The 22,752-nt window shown below is 34.3% G+C and overlaps 3 protein-coding genes across 5 annotated transcripts; 2 read left to right on the plus strand and 1 right to left on the minus strand.

Moving 5' to 3' along the window:
- Window positions 1–90: 90 nt before the first annotated feature.
- On the minus strand, window positions 91–5,726 carry LOC114386702 (transcription initiation factor IIF subunit alpha-like). 2 transcript variants are annotated; one of them, XM_028346739.1, is made up of 9 exons: window positions 5,394–5,726; window positions 5,136–5,294; window positions 4,656–4,801; window positions 4,128–4,495; window positions 3,152–3,267; window positions 2,428–2,565; window positions 1,921–2,133; window positions 1,312–1,527; window positions 91–559 (listed from the first exon to the last, which is right to left on the minus strand). In XM_028346739.1, the coding sequence occupies exons 1-9, from the start codon at window positions 5,562–5,564 to the stop codon at window positions 413–415; spliced, it is 1,674 nt and encodes a 557-aa protein (XP_028202540.1). In that variant the 5' UTR covers window positions 5,565–5,726; the 3' UTR covers window positions 91–412. The 2 variants fall into 2 exon arrangements, with proteins under 2 accessions (XP_028202540.1, XP_028202541.1); XM_028346740.1 differs by having other exon boundaries at window positions 91–494; window positions 5,394–5,721.
- A 3,952-nt stretch (window positions 5,727–9,678) lies between these two features.
- On the plus strand, window positions 9,679–20,782 carry LOC114386806 (fumarylacetoacetase-like). Of its 2 annotated transcripts, none has more exons than XM_028346860.1 (15): window positions 9,679–10,024; window positions 10,556–10,634; window positions 11,018–11,076; window positions 11,168–11,292; window positions 11,368–11,442; window positions 11,723–11,798; window positions 12,004–12,103; window positions 12,207–12,266; window positions 12,454–12,524; window positions 12,639–12,701; window positions 13,054–13,118; window positions 13,479–13,575; window positions 13,683–13,808; window positions 16,533–16,596; window positions 20,764–20,782. In XM_028346860.1, exons 1-14 carry the CDS (start codon window positions 9,818–9,820, stop codon window positions 16,593–16,595), a joined length of 1,266 nt encoding a protein of 421 aa, XP_028202661.1. In that variant the 5' UTR covers window positions 9,679–9,817; the 3' UTR covers window position 16,596; window positions 20,764–20,782. The 2 variants fall into 2 exon arrangements, with proteins under 2 accessions (XP_028202661.1, XP_028202662.1); XM_028346861.1 differs by lacking the exon at window positions 20,764–20,782 and adding an exon at window positions 16,750–17,010.
- Window positions 18,002–19,060, plus strand: LOC114386807 (BAG family molecular chaperone regulator 5, mitochondrial-like). Its single transcript, XM_028346862.1, has one exon. The coding sequence runs from the start codon at window positions 18,263–18,265 to the stop codon at window positions 18,800–18,802; it is 540 nt and encodes a 179-aa protein (XP_028202663.1). The 5' UTR covers window positions 18,002–18,262; the 3' UTR covers window positions 18,803–19,060.
- Window positions 20,783–22,752: the final 1,970 nt, after the last annotated feature.

Consider the following 22,752-nt stretch of genomic DNA (forward strand, 5'->3'; position numbering starts at 1 on the left):
TGGAGTCTTGAACTAATGCGTTTTTAAGAGTAGGATTCTTAATTCCTGAAATTACAGTGACTACCTATTGCGCTATCAGTAACTATTTTATTTTCCTAAAGCATTTCGAAATATCATGATTGATGAAATTGCTCAAGCTACATTTTACAGTTCACAACATTTATGAATGGCCACATAACACGAAAAATAAGTATTGTTACTCTTGTACAATTTGCATCTCCCAGAAGAAAACTGATCTTCAACGAGTTTTAAAGCAAAAGTCGTACACTTAATGGGCATTAACTTAATAGTATAAATCTCAAAGATTGGGCCCAAAATGTGAAAAATATACATGGTATATGAACTTATTTTCTTCTTAATGCTGCATTTTCCGTCAAAACCAATCATTGGGGTCTACATTGTCACTTATCTCTCAGGATAACATAACTGGCTCCACTTGTAGTCTTCTGTATCTTAGAGATTCTCTTAAGGATCTCAGCAAATGCTTGCTTATCCTGCATGTGGCAAAGAAGCACAGATGCAGTTTAGCCATCAATCCAAATGGATCACCCGAAAATTGCTAGTAAATAAAAAATACAAAAAAGTCCAAGTTAGAGAAGACTATTACACCTTCACCAAAAGGGGAAAAACTTTTAAAAAATTCAGGAAAAGAATATAAAATGTTGGCGCAAGCTGGGTGGTAGGAACAGTTCCTATGTTAGGGCAAGGGAGAGGTGTTTTTACCTCCCATTTAATGCAGCTACCTATTCGTTTTGCTTTTGAGCAAAGTAGCAAGCCATGTTGGGCTTTTACAAGCTAACAGTTAGTTATAGTAATATTGTAGAAACTACCATTCAATTTGTGGTTTATCTTCAAACACTGTTTATCTCAATATCTGGGATGGAACTCAAGCTAAGAAAAGGTATCAGATAAGCATTCTAATCCTTACTTAATACATATTTCATGCATCCAACATCTATCCAAAAGAACAAGGCAATAATTCACTATATGATTATTAGTTAGATTGCATCATTTTAATCCAACATTGACAGAGTCACAAATTCATTCTTAAGAGTTAAGTGTATTAAAGTGAGCCCCATAAAAATTCTCTGTATAACATAATTTCCAAAAACTGGAGCCAATTTAGGAATTCTAGTAGACTAAATGCTGATTAGGAATTAGACTGGGGCATGGGGGAGTATGGAGCAGTGAAAAGCAGACTTGGATTATAAAGATAAACATATTGTGACCATGACATACATTAATTGGTTATAAGAATAATTAAGCAAACATATCAAGTTCTATCGAGGATAAAGCAAAAGTAACACTAACCTCTGAACATCTTAGTCTTGCCTTAAATTTAGCTACAAGATCCTGAGTGGTCACCGGAGTCTTCTGCCTTAAAACAGCCCTAATTTCTTCCTCACTCACAGGTCCAGAAGTGGTTGTGGAAGACCCGGCCTTTGATGACAATGGAGGTGTACCTTTTGGAGGTGCACTATTTTTAGATGCAGACCCATTTCCATCTTTGGTGGACACTTTTGGTTCCTGATTTAATAAGATAACAAAGAATTTCTATGATATCTATAGGAAAACCTTTTGGATTAGCATCTAAAATCAAGTTCTTTTTGTAACAGAAAAAGTTTCTTTGATAAAAGAGTCTTCTAAAAAAATCTCATCTTATAAACAAAACAATAAAAGCCATATGGTGTTTGAATCCATCAATGGAAAAATTGCTTCCAAGTTAAATTAAGAGCATTTTTTGTCCAAATCTTCTCAAAAAAAGTTTTCCAATTAAGTAGTTGCAATAAAATACCTTTCTAAAATAAAGCTAAGTGCTAAATTTATCAAAGTTAACCAAGCAGCCAACATTTTTATGAAAAGTTAAAGTAAAGCAATAATTGTAATAATCAAGAAATCTCACAAAAATCAGTGACTTACATTTTCTACCTTCACCTTCTTTGGAGGTGCAGTATTAGATGGCTTTGCTTCTTCATTTAATTTTCTCTTCCCCTTTGAAGACTTTGAAGAAGGTGTTCCACGAGCAGGTCCTGTTGCTGTTGGCTTTGAAGGGCTGTTGTCAACGGGTTCTTCCTTAAGAGCATCCTTTTGCTTCGTAGCAATGGCAGGAGGAACACCAACATCATCCTCCACCTAGGCAAACAAAAATGACTCATTAATCCATGAAAAATGCTCAAGTCCAGTTCAAACCATATGCAAGGTTTTCCAGAATTCCAGTGAAATCAAAACAAATTAACCACTTCCCCTATCTGAAGTCACAAATGCAAAAGGCTCACCACAAAAGGGATTGCTGCTTGCACTAAAGCTATGTTTAACTTTTTCATCTTATCAGTGGCACAAGGAACAATTAACAATTATAGTACATCTATCAAAAGTTAAAGAAAATGGCGAAGTGAAAAAAGAAGAGAAGGAAAAAAAAACCCATACATCATCGTCATCATCATCGTCATCCTCTGCATCAGATTCATTCAGACCACTAGCTTTTCCAAGCAGCTTCTTCAGTTCTTTCCCAGATTTACTCAGACCTCCCCCCTCTTCATTATCTTCATCCTCTTCTTCCTCATCCTGCAATTGCAATTATAGGAATGATTTATGAGGGAATGCTGTCCACTCCAATTTATACCATATGTAGAACATAATATAATACATCAAGGATGCCTGTAACCAAAATGATAATATCATAACATGGCTGAAAGGATATAGCATAGCATACTACCATGTAAAAAGGAAACCAAGCCACTCATGCAAATGAGCAAAGTAAACCCCTTAATAAAATGTAGCTTAATCAAGTACTGAAGTTCTAATCCTGGAATCAATAAAGAGGCCTCTCTGTTGAAGGTTATTTCAGAAAGAAAATTCTCTTCAAATTTATCTTTTATGTTTTCCAACCAAGAAAATGACTTACTGATTTTGTGCTTATTTTCTTCTCATAACAAAGTAATTAAATCCAGTGAGGATATAGCATATGGAGAGCTACAAGATAAAAAGGGGGGGGGGGGGGGGGGCACAAAATGCTGTAGCCATTGTATCACAATAATTTGACATCCATAAATAAATCCATACCAAATACATAACATCAATTATAGAAGCTAAGACATGGAAGTGGCAATATAATGACTAAACAGAGCACCATTAGATATCCAAAACTAACCTGCTTGATTTCAGGAGGAGCAGGAACTTCAGGAGCCAAATCCTCCCTTTCCTCGGGATCATTGCCAACAGCTTCATCATCATCAGTGAAAATCTCTTCATGCTCCCAATCATCACCTGTAACAGATGTATGATTCAGAACATTGTATAATTCATGGTGTCATGTTTATGGCTTACCGTGCATGATTGACTGATTTTCTAAGAAATGTTACATGGGAAAAGATGAACAGCTGCTGCAACATGCAAATAGATGCTTTCTTGACATGAGACAGCCAAGTCTAATGTGTCTATCAGTCTATTACTTATTGGTTTGCAGACTGTCAAGTCAGTCAACTTTCAAACAAGATGTTCTCATGAGTTAATTTTCAAAATCTTTTAATTTCTTTGTCAGCTTTTTTAATAGTATTAATAAAAAAAAGTCATATTACTAGAAAATAAGTAAACTTTATTAGACACATTGAAGATGCACCTGCCCTGTAATATTTTTTACAATTCAAAACTTTTGATAAATCACGCACACACAGCAAACTTATGGCCACCAGTATTGACAAGTTATATGAATTCTATAATCCTAGCTAGTAGCTACATCCAAGTTCAAAATAAATACTTAAAAACAAGAACTATATGAAGCCTATATTTGATTCATGGAAGCATTAGTTTATTTATTTATTTTTATTTACTCTCTAAGCAATATCCTCCAGTGAGTAAGCAGATACACAAGTCACAACAATGAAGTAATCAAGTTAGATACTGTAAAAGAAGGCCATTTTGAGAACTCCTATAGAACTGAATCATATTCAGAAGAGAAATAGTTGTTTCCTCTCATCTCCAACATTTTATGATGCATATCCCACCTCAGCAGTTGCATAAGTGTTATGCCTATCTGACTGATTATGGCATGCAATTGCATAGTAGATAGGTCAACACTTCATAAAACTAATCAGAAACATCATGAACAAAGAAGGCAAGATACTCACCCTTCTCAACATCGTCGTCATCTAGATCATGGTCCCCTCCCCTTGGACCTTCTTCATCATCATCACCAGCTCTTTTATTTAGTCCAAGTCTACTCTTCCTTTCTGATTCCTCCTCTTCATCCTCCTCTCCCTTATCAGAGACATGACCTTCATCATCCTCACCAGTTTTTTTACGGATTCTCACTCCACCTGTGTTGCTTTCCTTGTCATCAAATTTCCCATGTTCACCAAATGCAGCTGGGCCATTATTTGCTGCTTTCATCATCCATCTTTGATATCCATCTGCAGTTTTCTTTCTATTCTTCATCTTCTCTTCTGCTTCCTCCAATGTCAATTGCTTATATTGAGCTACCTTGTTAAAGTTGTACCTAAAAAGACAAACATGCCATACAAGTTACAACACATCTGCTTACTATTTTTCAACCGGTAATAAAAAAATAGGACATTACCAAAGAAAAGAAAAACAAGCAAATTTCATAGGAGCATTCTTCTCACAGTCAAACACAATCCTTAACACAACAAGCATACCAAGAACCAGCAGGAATGGCAACAAACTCCTTCCTTTCCTTCATTAGCAGGTAATATGTAGCCGATTGGGAACCTTCTAGATGACCCTGGAACTGGGACTGACCCGTTTCGTCCTCCAAGAGCCAAGGCTTGTTCTTGTACTTCTCCTATGTAATGCAACAAGAAATTATGCATCAAGAAAAACACGATCTATTACAATTAAATAGAAACTATTCACTTCCGTTTTTATTAACGTAGATCCATCTCCCTAATAATCATCCACTTGGCAATTCAAGCTTTGAACTTCGACATTACCGTGACATGATATGTCGTTGTATTCCTAAGCATAAAGTAATACTTAAGTATTACAAGTTTCCAATTTTTCAGAGAGCATTTCTTTTGAGAAATACAGTGCTTTAAAGCACTCCTTCTAACTAAATACCACGCTTGGAAGCTATAACGACAAAGCAACAATAATAACACAAGGATAGATTTCAATACCCGCAGAGTATCAGTAATTTGGCGTCCGTGCAGTCCATCCTTCTGCAGAGACCACTTGTTCTCAGCACTTTTCTTCTTCGAAAAATCAGGCAAACCGTTTATGAACCTTCCAATGAAGTAATTCTTATCATTGGTAGAACTTGCACGAACATTATATTCCTATCACAAACAACCGAATATATCATGTTTAATTAGCTTGCCAGCGCCGAATAGAGTAAAATTAGAAAGCGCCAAAGTAAGAGGGGGAAAAAACCGAACTCGAATGAGGCGAGTGAGGGTGGCCCCACAATCGAAGCATTTGGCGCGTTTCTCCGCCATGGTTTTGCCGCAGCTCAAGCACAGAGTCATGTGCTTGCAATTGCTTCCGTAGAGATCCGTCGTTGATCCGCATCCGCTACAACTCGACTTCAATTGCAGGTCCGTCGACATTTTTCTCTGCGTCTCAACACCACAAACCAGAGAAAACGTTCACCGATTCCGAGAAACACACAAATTCTAGGGTTCCATATTTTAGATTTCTGTTTAACAATTTTGTGCTCAGCATCTGAATCTCATGGCAAAATTCCAACGCAAAGCTGATACAGCCAAGCCCAATAGACAGCCAAGCCCAATATATATATATATATATTACAAGTAAATTAGTAAATTGGGAATAATGACTCAGATGGTCCTCACAATGTTATCAGACATGAGAATCGGACTGGTTATTATTGAATCCACAGGGTATTGGGTCAACAAGTTATTAGTTGATTCTATTTATATTAAAAAAAATTAGATAAATCTAAAGTATAATAAAATTCAAAATATATTTAGAAAATATATAGTTATAAATTAGTTTAAAATTTTAAACATATAGCATTTTTTTAGAATTTAGTGTAAATAACCTTAAGTTAGAATTTTAAATATATATCAATGTTGTACAATGATAACCATAATTTAATACACACAAGTTAATGAAGAAAAAATAAAAAATTATCATAATTTTATTAATCTTAAATTTTAAGATGTGGTTATATTTGATGAAACAAATAAGTAAATTTATAAGTGTAAAATATAAATTGAATTTTTTAATATGAGTGATGTTGTTTAACTATATAAAAAAAATTAAAAAATACATGACCTGTCTAGTTATCAATTCAAGGTCACGTAACCGATCCAACAAGTGACTTAGAATAATTGGATGTCTAATTTGCAAACAAGTGAATTGACATGACTAGTTCGAGTTGGGTCCAATAATTATAATTCTGAAATTTTTTAAAAATTATACTTCTTGGAAGTCTTTTTCGTCCTGAACCATCCTTTTAACAAACACACATACTTTATATACAAATCAACATTTAAAATTATTCATGGTGATTGAAATAATATTTTTTTAAGAGGAGGTAAAATATCTCAATTAAAACAAAATAAAAGACTAAAATTACAATTTTTTAAAAAACGTGAGACAAAATGTCTCCATTAAAAAAATAAGGAGACTAAATTTACGATTTAAAAAAATAAAAAAATAAAAATTACATTTTAGTCTATTGTTAATCTTTATTTTCCACCTAAAATAGGGTTAGTTTTGTCAATTTATTTTAACATTTCAAAACATCAATTATCGTTAATGCACATGAGTGACTAAATTATTAATCTCCGAATTATGGAATTCTTAATCATTAATCTCCGAATTATTTTCAAATTTCTATTTGAAAAATATTTAAGAACTAAATATGCACAATATTAATGTTATTAATTGGCACAATATTAAAGCTATATATTTTTCTTTTGTTTTTTCTTTGTAAGTGGTTTGATCACAAACATATTACATGCATATAGCTCTTATCATAATCCAATAAACGCATCAGAAGATCGAAAAAGATTTGTAAAAACTTTCAGGGTTTTAGGACTTTTGCTTTCTTGTTATCTATGAATGACTTAACGTTTTACATTATTTTTTTTCTTTTTGTATTTTTGTCTTTTCTTCTTAAAGAAGTATTTTTGTCTTGTTAATTATTGTGTGCTTGGCTTTTCTTTTTAATTGGTTTGAGTACAATTGCGAAGCCTTTATTCAAAGGCAGATTTTTTCAACACGTAATGTTTTTTTTTTTTTTTGTATTTTTCTTCTAATAGTTTCAACAATTTTTCTTTTTTTTTAATACAAAAGTTCGAGCACAAAGTCGTTGCCTGCCACTACCATTACAAAAGAGCAAAAATGAAGATGAAAATAACAACTTCTCATGAGAAAATGACTACAAAACCGTTACAAAAGAGCAAAAGTGAAGGTGAGAATAACAACTTCCCATGATATAATGAGTACAAAACCATTACAAATAAGGAATTTGATACATCTCTTTATACATATCGGTGGGCATGCAGGTAAACCCATGAAATCCGTTACCTTGAAGCCTGTGCTGCGAAACTCGCTTTCTAAGGGACATGCTAGGTGTACATTGTTGGTGCACCCAGCAATTAGGTGAATGGACAAAATTACCCTTGTGTTAAAAAAAATAATTTATTCTTCCGGAAGAACAATTTGTGTTCTACCAGAAGAACCTTCTTCCGGAAACTTTCCGGAAGAACAAATTGTTGTTCTTCCGAAAGAAGGTTCTTCCAGAAAGTTTTCAGAAGAAGGTTCTTCCGGTAGAACAATTTGTTCTTCCGGATGAACAATTTATTCTACCGGAAGAACCTTCTTTCGGAAACTTTCCGGAAGAAGATTTTTCCGGATAAACAATTTGTTCTACCGAAAGAATTTTCTTCCGGTAGCTTCTCCGGAAGAAGATTCTTTCGGTAGAACAAATTGTTCATCCGGAAGAACCTTCTTCCGGAGAAGTTACCGGAAGAACTTCTTCCAGTAACTTTTCCAGAAGAAGATTCTTCTGATAGAATAAATTGTTCTACCGGAAGAACTTTCTTTCGAAAGAAGGAATTATTTTTTTAATACAAGAGTAATTTTGCCCATTCACCTAATTGTTGGGTGCAATAGCAATGTTGCTGGGTGCACCTAGCATGTCCCGCTTTCTAAATAGGTTCATTTTTATTGAACCCGTGGGTTTTGCGGGTAGCCCACATTCACAAAAAAAGAGAAGAAGAGGAGTGCGAGGGAGATTGCTGCAGTGCAAGCCGTGTGGAGGTTCATTTAGGTTTAGTGTAGTGTTGTGAATTAGAGTTGGACCTTAGGTCAGGGGTTTTAATTTTGCTAAAATACCCCCATTTTTTGCTAAACCACATACCTTATTTTATATTTTAATCTTTAATAGAGATTAAAATATTGGTGGGACTCTTGGGTAAGGCTAAAAAGTTCACTTTTAAAAGGATTCAAAAAATGAGACTCATATATATATATATATATGTAAGTTTCGTGGGTAGCCTGTGCACCTGAAGCCATTTGTCCATGTATTTTTATACATCAACACGTGAGAAACATTATCCTAGAGAAATAAAAATCCAATAAACAAGCCTGACACACCTAAGGCATTATCTGTTTAACTCTTACACGCTTCATCTCCTATAAATATTTATTTAAGCGTCGAAATCCTTCCTTGTAAATACACAACTAGAATTTGGCTTATGTACAGACTTCGAATATTCCACCCCAGATATTTGATCTCGTGAACTAGTAGTGTTGAAAAATAATAAATCTAATTATCCACAAAATATAATAATAAATCCTAATTGCTATTCCCATGGGTATTAGTCTAGGGACAAACATATTTTTTAGGACATGAGATTTTGGTGAGCTCATGTAAGCCTAAATAATTATAAAAAAAATTCCCCTTAAAAATTTAATAGTAATCTTCATATCATGATTTTTTATATAAAAGTGATGATTAATCTTTGTTAAAAATTATAAATATATTTAAGGTGAATATTTTTCTCTGAATACAAATTATTTAATATCCAAAAAATAATTAAAATTTAAATCGCAAACTACTTAATTAAAAGATAAAAACATATAAATAATTATCATATGTGAACTAATTGGTTTCCAATCATGAGTTGGTTTCAAATCATGAGTTCTAATCCTATTCAAGGTGAGCGGATGCTTCGAGTGGGAGGTAGTTGTGGCTATCCAGTATCTAACCCCTTGATACCTTCTCAACAACCATCCCATAATTCGAAATTATGATTCAATAAACAAATACTTTAAGCCAAAAAAGCCAAGTAAAAGAAAAAAAAAATCTTTGAAACAATTATTCAACTCAATATAATTTTTAAAGAAAGAAATTACTTAATATTCCTCTATAAATATAAAATACTTTAATTTTATTTTCATTTTTAGTACATAAATAATTTTTAAAAATATAATATTACAAATTTAAATAGTTTTTTTTTATAAATATTATACTTGTATCAATAAATCATTAATCCGAGTAAGATTTGATATCGTAAAACAACTAAACAAGATCTCAACTTTAAAGTTCTGTGAAAAAAAAAATTAATTAAAAAGAGAAGATCTCATTAATCTTTGACGGAAATCAATTACGACAAAATGAGTTAGTATGTAGTATCAAATAACATGATTAGAAATAATAAAAAGAATACTGTAACAACTGTATAAAATAAATCATGCTCTTGTTCCTGATACGCACTAGTCTCTCTCTTTCTTCTCGGTCCAGTGTCTCTTTCAAAGTGCTGCTGCTGCCAGCATTGACCTGAGCTAGAGCAGTAACCGTCATCACCACTGCCAGTACGGTACCATGGCTGTGCTTCAATCTTTCGTTTCGGTCCACCCAGATTCTCACTTCCCCATACAGAACCTCCCCTACGGAGTGTTCAAGCCCCAATCCGCTTCTCCTCCTCGTCCCGGCGTCGCCATCGGAGACTTCGTCCTCGACCTCTCCGAAATCTCTTCCGCTGGTCTCTTCGACGGCCCTCTCCTCAAAAACTCCGATTGCTTCCTCCAGGTAACTTCCTCAACTTCAATCTGCCTTTCACTTATGTTTGGGTACAAGTTGGTAACGTGTTTTTCTTTTTTTGGGGATTTCAATGCACATTTCTGAATTCCAAGACACAAAATGAAGAAGGAAGAATTTGTTGCTTTGAGAGTAGAAGTACTTTTGAGTTTCTTTATTTGTTATCCAAACATGCACTAACCAATCTGGGTAACTTCAAAGCTCAAAAAAAAAAAAAAAAAAAGAAGCGAAGGCGGAAGAGTGTACCTTAATTTTAGCCTAAGATGTCGTAATTTATGGATTTGTCACAATCTTTTTGTTTCCCTGAAAAACTTGAAGGAAGAGAAGAATGTACGTACCTTAATTAATATTAGGATGAACACTTTTACTCTCTCTCTCTCTTACATCTTTTTGTGTAACATGCAACGTTGTTTTCATTTATTTTTTAATTTTTAATATAAGGTTTTACGATATTGGGTCGTGATGGGTATGGGAAATGGGAAACTCTGGTGGTCTAACTGTATTATCTCTGTACTGTGACAGCCTAATCTAAATAAGTTTGTATCACTGGGAAGGCCAGCTTGGAAGGAAGCTCGTGCCACTCTTCAAAAGCTTTTATCAGGTACATGTAACCTTACGTTGTTTCTGTTTAATTTTTTAAGGCTTGTATGATTCACTTCTTGCTTTTTTGTTTTAAAAGCTGTTTTTTAAAATGATTCTACATCACTCACAATTAATTTTTCATCCAAATTCTATTAAGTTTTGAAAATTGTTTCCAAAACAAGTGTTTTAAAAACTAAAAACCCAGAAATGGGAGATGTTTTCTCATTATTTGGACAAACAAATTTTAGAAAATAGAAAAGTATTTTTGAAAACAGTAAACAAACAAGGCCTATTTGTTCACTTTTTTACACTGCACTGCTTATGAGGGTGTACATGCATGTTAAAGTTTGTGTGAGCTGCAATGGCTGGTTCTTATGTCAATTGGGTTGTTTTTAAATGCAGCAACTGAGCCAACCTTGAGGGACAACGTGGTTTTGAGGCAGAAATCACTACTGCCTGTGGTATTGTAAATCGGCATTCCTGATTTATTATTTTAAAATGGTTGTGTTGTGTTTGTCACTTCTTTAATGATTTTGGTGCTTGAATTTTCAGAGTACTGTGGAGTTGCTTCTCCCTGTTGTTGTTGGGGACTATACCGATTTCTTTACGTCTCTGCATCACACTAAAAATTGTGGGCTCATTTTTCGTGGGCCACAGACTCCTGTTCTAGATAATTGGTGCGTTGATTTAAAAGACTTTACAAATTTGATTAATTTTTTTTCTGTAACTAAAAAGTTAATCTTGTTTCACAGGTATCGCCTGCCTGTTGCCTACCATGGACGAGCATCTTCTGTTGTTATTTCCGGAACAGATATTGTTCGGCCAAGGTGATAAGTTTTGACGCTAACTGTAAACTTTTCTGGTTGAGTTTGTGTGCTTGCTTAAATGGCTTTATGAATCTTCTGTTTTTTTGTAAGTCTTATGGCTATGAACATATAAAGATATATCACATCAATGTTTGGTTGTTTATCATACTTCATGTGTTGTATGTTCATGAAAATAGAAACATTTTATGACAGTACCGGGTTCTAGTTCCTTTTGTAGACATTATGCATTTAATTGCTCTGCATTCTATCTCACAATGTCATGCCACTTTGTGCTTTCCAGAGGTCAAGCTCATCCAATTGGCAGCTCTACTCCCTACTTTGGCCCTTCATTAAAGCTAGACTTTGAGTTGGAAATGGTTAGCTTGTTTTTTACATATATATTCTCAGGCCATTTTACTCACTAAAATGCATATGTAAATTTTTATTTTAAAAATATGAAACTCAAGATTAAACATTGTTTCAATTTCTTCTTTGTATATAGTTTGTTCTAAATGAGTTATCTTGGTACTGCATTGTTTTTCATTTATTTTATTTAAGCTTAAAATCTTAGTTTATTGGCAGGCTACTATTGTTGGACCTGGAAATGAATTGGGAAAACCTGTTGATATTAACAATGCTGAAGATCACATCTTTGGACTTGTTGTAATGAACGATTGGAGTGGTAGTTTTCCAATTCAATATATTATTTATTTATTTATTTATTATTATTATTATTATTATTATTATGCCCAATAATTGATGCTCTACTGAATTGTATTTGGCAGCTCGAGATATTCAGGCATGGGAATATATTCCTCTTGGTCCTTTTCTTGGCAAGAGTTTTGGTAAGATGTTTCAAACAATTACTTAATATCTTTTAAGTCCTAATTGAAAAAAGCTGGGCATTTGGACTTGTGCAGTATATCCAACATGGATGATTGCATGTGCCATTTGCTCTAGACAGAAACCATCACCTTTTGGTCATTATTTTAGAGTTAATCTTCCTTTATGGTGCTAACTATAATTATACAGGAACAACAATATCACCTTGGATTGTGACCTTGGAAGCATTAGAACCTTTTGCTTGCGAAGCCCCAAAACAGGTAACTGGTTTCTTTCTTTCGAGATTGACATTGTAGGAACTTTATAATTTGGTTGTTCATGTCTAAAGTTCAAATTAACCTTAGCACGTTATTTACATTATCCATAAAATGCAGGATCCTCCTCCACTTCCATACTTGACTGAAAAAGTATCCAGAATCTATGATATTTCCCTAGAGGTATTTCAGAGTACCTTTATATGCATGTGCTTCATATTATTTCCTCTTGTATCTCAGATTAATGGCATTTCTTTATGGTCCTTATGTACTGCTGTATTTGAAGTAGACTTTAGGATTCTTTTTCCTAGACAATAAATGATAAGAACTTTGGGAAAACCACACCACAAAAGCTAGTGAAAAAGCTAGCTGTTGTCGTTGGAGAGCCCAAAACCTTATAAACCCCACACTAGAGTGTAGAATCCCATGCTTCCAGTGTGGAACTAAAGTCCCATACCTTGCAATTGGATCCTAACAAAATACAATTAATTTTTTAGATTATTATGTTAATCATAAAATTGTTTTTTTCTGCAAGGCTCACATAAAACCTGCGGGGCATGAAGATTCAGGTGTGGTGTCACGGACTAATCTAAAGCACTTGTAAGGAATTTCTCTTCAACTAATATTGACAGCTCAGTTTATTTAATTAGTTCTCTCTCTCTCTCTCTCTCTCTATATATATATATATATATATATATATATATATTAGCTTGGAAGGCAATTGCGATCATGTTGTTGATTTAAAAGATGTGAATGGCATGGAACTTGTTAGTATTATTTTGTGCATAGTTTGACTTATGTTTGGTGATATATTCTCCTGGGTACATAGTGCACAAGTAGGCTCTGTTACATCTTTCCATTCCATCGTATAATTGCTTGCCCTTGCCTATTAGAGAAAGTTATACTTTGAAACAGTTATACATAATACAAAAAAATCACACTTGTTCTGCCTCTTTGTAGATATTGGACATTGACCCAACAACTTGCTCACCATACAATCAACGGTTGCAACCTTAGGCCAGGCGATCTCCTCGGAACTGGGACAGTTAGTGGTCCTGTAAGATTCCATATTTTATGCAGTCTAACTTTTTTTTCAGTTAGAGGGAATTGTTCCTTTTCAACTGGTCAACTAATTTCAGTTAAAATACGTGCTTTTCACTATAGGAGCCGGAGTCCCGGGCATGCTTGCTAGAATTAACGTGGAATGGACAAAACGCGGTACCAGTGAATGGGTTAAATAAGAAATTTCTTGAAGATGGAGATGAAGTTATCTTAACTGGATATTGCAAGGTTACAATCAATTAAGATCTTCAACGCCTCTGTTTTGCTAAAATGCTGTTATCTTTTCAGTTTTTCTTGAGAGATTTGTTAGTTTTCATTTCCCAGTATCTAGTTTTTAACTATTCAAATTTATGAATTTCAAACTTAGGACCATGTTAGTTTTGTTAATTTTTGTTAGTTGTTAATATTAGCTAGTGAGGGAGTGAGTTAGTTGTTGATGCCTATTAGTTTGCTGGGCTGAAGTTGAGAAGAATTAAGACATATTGTGTATAAATTTGAGGGTAGTTTGAGAGAGAGATCATCTCGTCATTTGTGAGAAGATAGAGACCTTTGGGCATTGGGAAGTGCAGATCCTTGAAGAATTTCTGCAGTGCTTTAATTAGGGAAGATTTTCCCTACTCTCTGTAACAACCAGATTTCTATCAACTGGTGTCAGAACTTTTATCTTGTAGTAGTGGGTATTGAATCTTGAAGATGATTCAATGATTGGTGGGGTACAATATTTTGAAGCCGTTGGAACATGATCCAGAATTAGCTTGTCAGCTTTTGATCCAGGAGAAGCTATCAAAGGCTTTGAAAGCTCTGAGAGGTGGTGCTCTTAATTGGTGGCTAACATGGAAATGGCATTACCCAAATGCAGCATGGTGGATCTTTGTGAAGGTGCTGGTCAAAAGATTCCAACCAGAGCATGATTTTGATCAACTAGTTTGGGTCTGGAAAGAGGAACAAGAACTATGGGAACCAAGATGCAGTAATGAAGATATGGAGGTGGAAAACAAGAAGAAGCATCATGGGAGAGACGAAGCAAACCTTTGTAAACCAGAACCAGAAACAAAATTAGAGATCAACTAGGATCAAGGTGACGGAGAAAGAAGCTATATTGTGAATGCAAAAGAATAGAGAATAACAAACCTTAGAATTGGAACTCTTCAAGAAAATTATTTTTCAGACTCAACAGACCCAGCCCAATACACTAAAGAGGGAGAAGGGAAAGAGGGAAATGAAAAACACAACAGTTAGATTGTTTTCATGATCTATATGGAGAGTACTCAGATTGAAGAGAGGGACTTTGGGGTAGAACTGTTGAACCAGGAAACATAAGTAGATGATGCTATGCAATTGGTAGTGTGGGCAAAAATTTTAGGGTATCAAGAGCTCTACACTGCCTTCAAGAATTATGACTCTGTTTTAGATATAAAAAAGGTGGACTGTGGTGGGTTAAAAAATGCATCAGAGTTCTCAACCATATCAGAAGATAAATTGGAAGATTTTGATAATTTTCAGCGGCAACAGGTTAGTAAAATAATTTAGGGTATGAAGAGCACTACACTATCTTCAAGAAGTATGACTCTGTTTTAGTTATCAGGGTGGACTCTGGTGGGTTTAAAAATGCATCAGAGTGTTCAACCATATTAGTACATAAATTGGAAGATTTTGATAATTTTCAGCTGCAACAGGTTAGTACAATTACAGAGACACTGAGGCTCTGTTTCATGGCAAAAAAATGCCTTAGCAAACAGGGCACCTGTTTGTGTTTGTCCCAGGAGGGGTTGGGGCCATTTTGAAACTGCAGTAGTTGAGTTGGCTTGATTGTTATGCTGCAAGCAGCTGGAACCTTGGTGAGACTTGTTCAGCTGTTCACCTTGAGGACAAGGTGAAACTTTAGTGAGAGTATTGTTATGTCTGTTAATATCTGTTGGTTGTAAATATTTGTTAGTTGTTATATTAGCTAGTGAGAGAGGGAGTTAGTTGTTTATATCTGTTAGTTTAATGGCTGAGATGGAGAGGAACTAAGGAAGATTGCCTATAAATTTGAGGGGAGGTCGAGAGAGAGACAAGTTGTCATTTGTGACAGGATTTAAGTTCTACATTGCTGTAGTTGGGGAAGAATTCCCCTACTCTATTAATAAGATACCAGGTTTCTATTTTTTTTTGACGGAGATACCAGGTTTCTATCAGACTATAGCATATGGGACCAATAACGAAAACATACAACAGAATCACTGCTAATTTACTTTCTCAAATATCTGATTAGTTGTGTTGTTAGACCTGAATTGCTGCAGCAGTCCTGCTAATTTAGTTACTTGTTGGCATATTTCCAAGGGGAATATCATTTCCCCAATTTCTCTATTTTCCATATTGGTATTGTTCTCACTTATGCCCCAATTATAAGCATTCCACTACAATATTAATCAGCTTGATTTTTAAGAATGTTATTTTGATATGAAGTTCTTGAATAGTTGCATTTTTTTTGACAGTTTTATAAGTGAAGAGTCAATGGCTGAGCATTTGCAAAATTGATTTTGGTTAAGATTGATCTTTGCTTGGAAACTTTTACAAATTCTCCATCCAATGCAAAAGCTACATAGTTGCTTCCACTATAATCAAATTGGGCTACATTTTGCCATTTGAAACATTCACCAAACATTTTTCTAAACATGTTGAAAATAGCTTCAATTCCCGTTTGAGCCTTCCAAACCTACACATAGTAGGGGTTTTCTTTTCCTCTTTGGACTATGGCTGAGCATATATGACTGCAGCATACCTCTAAATTAGACTGCTCAGATTGTTTTAAAACGATGTGCCGTACTTATTTTGATTATAGCCGAGGCAAGTTTCTTGATTGTCACATTGAAAGTTTTATTATAATCATGAAGCAGTTCTTGATCTTTCTTATTTACTAGTTGTATGACTTGAATTTTTATGGTAAGATATAAAATTCTTGCTTTGCAGGGAAATGGTTACACTATTGGGTTTGGTACCTGCTCGGGCAAGATTGTTCCCGCAGCTCCCTGAGGTCAGTATCATTTCATAGTCTTTACCAGTTGTGGTGGGAGGAGTTGTAGAATCAAGTATCTGGCTCCTTTCCACATAGCGTGTTTTATTTACTCGGCTCATAATTTGACTTTAATAAAGCTGGTGTTTTATATTTTTCTTTTTTATGCTATAGTGTGGATCCAACATTGGAATAAACCAATACTTATAAAAAAAATATTATCAAATTCTACAAAATCATCCTGCTGCACGTGGTATAATAGTCGTATGTTTACAAACAAGGCGATTTTCGTGCCACACCAGTTGTACGCTGTAATGCCAAACCGAACCGACCGCCCAATGCTAATAATGTCCAATGTATACACAATTACTGAATATACGCCGGGTGACATGTTTAAGCAAAGATTTCAGAGTTATGAAATAAGTCTTTACGTGATTTGGGTGTTTTTCTTTGAAGTCTACTTTAATAACTTGCATAATAAAAATTCACCTTAAAAGTTAAAATTTTCAGTTAACAGTTTACACTTGACACTAATTCTAATTGGGAAAAACAACACAAAACATTTTTGGTCCTATTCAAATCTGTTTTAACATGATAATTATAACCCCCTGCGAAGTTATCAATATCTCAGTTGGATAAATGTCATTTTTGATCTATTATATTTTAGTTTTTTTTTTTTTTTTACTTTTGCACATTAAATTTTGAAAGTTTGATTTTAGTCATTTATGTTTTCAAAAGTTTTATTTCGATATATTAAGTTTTAAAATTTTTATTTTGACTCTTTGTGTTTTTAAAATTTTTATTTTATCCTTTGTTTTTTTGAAAGTTTTATTTTGGTCTTTTTTGATTTCTGTTCTAATAATTTTTAAATAATTAATTTAAAATAGTGTAACTAAAAATTGAAGCAAAATTTAAAATTATGGCAATGCTACATTTGAAGCTTCTCATCAGTGTTGGGATTCAATGTTTTTTATGTGTTGATGTTGGGTCGCAGTATGGCTATTGTGTTGTTTGGTAGATGGATGTCGTGGATCTGATTGGTTTGCTGTTGTAATGTTGAGAAGGTTGTAAATCTTAGTGGAAGGTGGTTGTATTATTTAGGTTGTGGTGGTGATCATGGAGTTTGCATAAAAAGAGAATGAAGATTAGGAAAGTAGGTATTCAAATGTTATAAAGAAAATGATGGTTTTAGTTGTTATTATTTTAAATTAATTATTTCAGAAATTAAAAAAAAATCAAAATAAAACTTTTGAAAATATAAAAAATCAAAATGAATCCTGTCAAAATAAAACTTTTGAAAAACATAAAAAAATATAAATACTAAAATAAAATTTTAAAAATTGAATATATGAAAATAAGATAAGGCCGACACATAATAGTAAAAAATGACACTTAAATATCTAATAATAATGATTTGCTTATGGAGATAATACGATCATGTGGTATCCATCCATCCATGGACGAAAAGTTATCAGAGGATTTGAATTTAAACATGAAAGAGAAGAGTAGTGGGAGCCGAGGAAGGTTGGAGAAAAGCAAGTGGGGTCCCGCATCAACCAAAAGGTTATCATCCATCTCATTTCCACAACACCTACGCGCCAACATATTTCAACTTCATTCCCTTATTTTCACTCTTTTCTCACTCACTGTCCAATCCAATGTGTGACTATCAAACTCCCCTTTTCCCATGAAACCCTCTTCCACCACCGTCACATACCCCTACCACCATGGCCACACTCCACAACAACCAACCAATTCCCCGTCCAGCGCCGCCGTTTCCATCCAATCCGCCTACCGCGCCCACCGCATCCGCGTCCTCTACCGGAAAATCGCCGCCATCGATGCCGAAGCCGATCGGCTGCAGCGCCTGATCCAGCGGCAGGACACGGTGGACGCCGTGCGCGCCAACCACCTCGAGAAACTGCGAATGAACGAGGCGCTCATGGCCCTGCTGCTGAGGCTGGACTCCGTGCCCGGAATTGATCCAACGGTCAGGGACACTCGGAGGAAAGTCACCCGTCGGATCGTGGGCCTCCAGGAGATACTGGACTCTGTCTCCGAGGCCCAAATCGATGAGTCCAGTTGGTGGCCCATGAAGAATTGGGACGAAGTCTTGGCCGACATGGAAGAAAGTATTTGTCTGGAGAACGGTGGCGATGAAATGGAACGGTTTTGCGCTCAGAATCTCGGATTTCGCTGCCTACAAAGGTTTCTTCGTGAACCCTGATTCATCCCCCTTTTAATTATGTATGTACGATTGTACGTACACACACGCTTTCTTATGTGTTTTTGTAATTGTACAATATAATTAATCTCTATAGTTGCTTACCTTAAAAACTTTGTGCTTTAGCTATAGACTATATAGTAAATACAAAGCAGTGAAATAAATATGGTCTAAAGGAATTAACATAATGTCAAAGAAAGTTGATTGGCTTACTTGGTAAGAATACCTCTCCTTAGAATGTGAGTTTGAATTTTGTAAGTATATCCGAATGTGCTTTTTGAGCTCTTATCGTGACCCTAATGAGTTTCTAATCGAGTCGGGATTCAATTTGGTTAAACTTATTTTAAATAAACAAAAGTAGCAAAGATAATTAAAACTAAAATGAACTGATTTTACAAGTTCCAATTCCACTATCATGTGAGAACTTAGAAGATGGATAATAATAGGTGTGAATATTATGCAAGCTTTATTTCAGCAGCGAAGTCTGTGTTTGGCCTTAATAAGCTCCAGGTAAGGGCGGGCAATTTACCCAAACTTTTTGAGTAAAAAAGGTAATTAAAGTAGAGTGAACTGCTGATGAAAAATTCAGAACTAGTGCAAGATACATGGATTATTGGACTAGCTTAATATAGTTACACATAATGGTGGAGCCAAGACGAGTAATTAAGATGATGAATCGTGTGATAGTTTGTTGGGGGGAGGTGCTAGTTGACGCAGCTGCACTTGCACTTGGACATGCATCCCTTGCAGTCAGAGAGGGTGGGGTAGGTGGTGTTGCAGTCGCATTTCTTGATGCAATTGGGCCTTGAGCTGCCATCCCACAAGCACCGAGCCATGCAGTGTAGGATTGGTGTGCAGGGAGGACAAGCGTTTTTCATCTGGTTCACAATGCAGTCTTTGCATCCCCTTCCATCTGTGGGTGGACAACTCATGATAGGTGAAGCCACCATCATCATAACCAGCAACAGCGCCTGTGCTTGTAATTGGAATGATACTATGCGCTTCTTCGTCTCCATGTGAACCTCAACACTTTTGCTCTTCACAAGTTGTGGAAAAGAATAATAGTGTATGCTGACAGATATATGGTAGCTATGCATAATGCATGCCACTTCGACATGTGTATAAAATTTGGACCGAGGTTCGTGTCAAATACAGAATTCCAAGATTCACATAAGGCATCGGTAGTGTGGAAGCATTAAGTTTCTTGGCAGGCCTTGCAATTAAACACAACATTTACTCTTATATGACTCTGGCAGCTCATGGCTCTCTCGGTTTGCACAGCCATATCTATCCCATCGCAATCCTTTAAGCAAACAAGCGTAATCAATGGAGAATAAATATTTTTTGTATTGAACTTTTTTCCTGTAATTTTATTTGTAAATATTTTATATTTATAGTATCTTTTTAAAGATTGGTTCCTTTATTAATATTTGTGAATATTTATATGCTGATAGGAAAGTTAAAAAAATTTATGCGACAATGTCATGTAAAAAATTAATATAATAGGATGAATTCTTGCTAGAAACTACTCCCCCCCGCTACAAAATACAAAATAAGTGTTATCCTTATTATTTTACATGACCTAGGAAAATTAATAAATAAATGTTTAATTAATATTACATTAAGAAATTAAAGTCACACTTATTAGAAGTATTAATAAAAAATCATTTAATATTACATTAAAAAATTAAATATAACACTTATTTTAGATTTTTTTTCTAAATGCGACATTTACTTTGTTAAGCGAGTTATACTATTTTTTTTATTTTTTTTTTTAGATTTAGAATTCGTGTTATTACTGAAATGATAATGTCATGATACGAGAGACGATGGCATGAAAGCAAAATTGATCAAGCCTTCGGTTAAACCCATAATTAAATGGATTGGATTGTATAAGTTTGTATTTGTCTTTTCATTTGTGAAAAATGACGGATTTAGAAATTTTAAGGTGTAAAACATGGCAGGTGGCTTACGTAATTATGCGTGAATATAGGACCGCTGCCGCTAGGAGGGAATTTTCTCAATTTATACAGTCAAGTTTGGAAAATGAAGTGGAGGCTATTTGGCATGAAACAGGAGGAGCAAAATATCCCAATCTTGAAAATGATGGATACTAGTAATAAATTCTGGGGCAGTAACTCATCGTTGCTGAAGCTGTGGTCCATACCATGATGAAATTGTTTATCTCTCCCTCCATCTCCATTCCTCCACCTTCTCTCTCCACCACAATTGTATAATAAATTTATTTTTTTGGATTTTAATATAAATAAATTTATTTTTCACCTGAGAATAATAAAATTAAATTATTTTAACTAACTTTCTTAATTTATGCAAAAAAAAATATTTTTGTTTATATATAAGTTTAAAATACTTATATATATATATATTTCGTTCAACTTAACAAAAATTGAATTTTTTTTTCATACACACACAAATAATTGAAGGGAACTTTCAGAAGAAAAAATGGATTATGAGAGTGTGTGACTTGAACCTCACATAGATATCTGACTTTATCTTATCTGTCACATTTGAATTTATAATTAAATGTGTTTTTTTTTTCAACCACCAAGTAAGGCTCTTACAGTGAGGGTAGGATGGTTTTACTTGAAAAGAATCATTTTCTGTGATCAAACTCGATTATATTCTACATGAACAGGTTTTGTAAGATCCAGTAAAATAAGTAATGTAATATAGTCTGAATTATATCATATTTATTTCAGTAAACTTAATAGTATGACAACGCATTCATTTCCTATGCATTGATTCGATTTCTGATACTATCGGAGTGAAAAAAGTAGATCTAAAGAAAAACGCGGGTTGGATTATCTTAGTAACAAATAAATTCTTTGTACGTAAAAAGTTCCAAGATTTTGTTGGACAGAATAACAATTGCAAAGTTTGAGACCACCCAGAAAGCATTATCAATTTTAAAAGCCTCCTCGGGTATTGAGCGTTTATCAAAGTTTACTTAATAAGAACTTTTTTTTTTTTCAATAAATAATTGTTTGTAACTTCGAAAAAAGAGAATCTAGTTTATTTTCTTACATAGAATTCTCATATATGTGTGAATAACACGTACATTTTTTATATAGATACATTCGAAATCTTTGATTAGTGCTCGAGCCGGATGATGAAAAATTATCATATCCAGTTCTTTCAGAGGATGGATCCATAAGAATTCACCTATATATCCCAATAACAAACAAACCTGACTTAAATGATCCTGTAGTAAGAGTTAAATTGGCTAAGGGAATGGGTCATAATTATTATGGAGAACTTGTATGGCCCAATGATCTTTTATATATTTTTCCAGTAGTAATTCTAGGTACTATTGCCTGTAACGTAGGCTTAGCGGTTCTAGAACCATCCATGATTGGGGAACCCGCGGATCCATTTGCAACTCCTTTGGAAATATTACCCGAATGGTATTTCTTTCCCATATTTCAAATACTTCATACAGTGCCCAATAAGTTATTGGGCGTTCTTTTAATGGTTTCAGTACCTATAGGATTGTTAGCAGTACCCTTTTTGGAGAATGTTAATAAATTCCAAAACCCATTTCAACCACATCTTTTTGATTGGTACTGTAGTTGCCCTTTGGTTAGGTATTGGAGCAACATTACCTATTGAGAAATCCCTAATTTTAGGTGTTTTTTCAACTTATAAAATTGATTCAATTTTGAAATAAAATAAAATAGAATATCATGTGTATTATGTATCTAGGGAGAATTCTTTTTGAAGCGATTAATCCCTAGATACATCTATTCCATTTTAAGTCTATTCCAAACATATGGATTTTTTTTAAAGATCTAAATTACATATTTTCATCCCTATTGTAAGTTTAGAAAAAAAAAATCTATATATATATATACTACTGCACAGTACAGTCTAGACAACCAGTGCATCCTGCATGCATACTATTATTGGTAAAAAAAATTCAGGTCCAGCTTCGA

Source organism: Glycine soja, chromosome 15 (genome assembly GCF_004193775.1).
Source record: "Glycine soja cultivar W05 chromosome 15, ASM419377v2, whole genome shotgun sequence".
Classification (NCBI taxonomy): Eukaryota; Viridiplantae; Streptophyta; class Magnoliopsida; order Fabales; family Fabaceae; genus Glycine; species Glycine soja.

Bases quoted from the DNA above. Each gene is read 5' to 3' on its own strand.
- LOC114386702 (XM_028346739.1), bottom strand. From the start codon at position 5,564: ATGTCGACGGACCTGCAATTGAAGTCGAGTTGTAGCGGATGCGGATCA. The intron at 5,295-5,393 runs GTTCGGTTTTTT...TGTTTGTGATAG, and splicing joins CCCTCACTCGCCTCATTCGA to GAATATAATGTTCGTGCAAG. The intron at 2,134-2,427 runs GTATGGGTTTTT...TTGTTTGCCTAG, and splicing joins ACGATGATGATGACGATGAT to GTGGAGGATGATGTTGGTGT.
- LOC114386806 (XM_028346860.1), top strand. From the start codon at position 9,818: ATGGCTGTGCTTCAATCTTTCGTTTCGGTCCACCCAGATTCTCACTTC. The intron at 10,025-10,555 runs GTAACTTCCTCA...GTACTGTGACAG, and splicing joins ACTCCGATTGCTTCCTCCAG to CCTAATCTAAATAAGTTTGT. The intron at 12,525-12,638 runs GTAACTGGTTTC...CATAAAATGCAG, and splicing joins CTTGCGAAGCCCCAAAACAG to GATCCTCCTCCACTTCCATA.
- LOC114386807 (XM_028346862.1), top strand. From the start codon at position 18,263: ATGAAACCCTCTTCCACCACCGTCACATACCCCTACCACCATGGCCAC.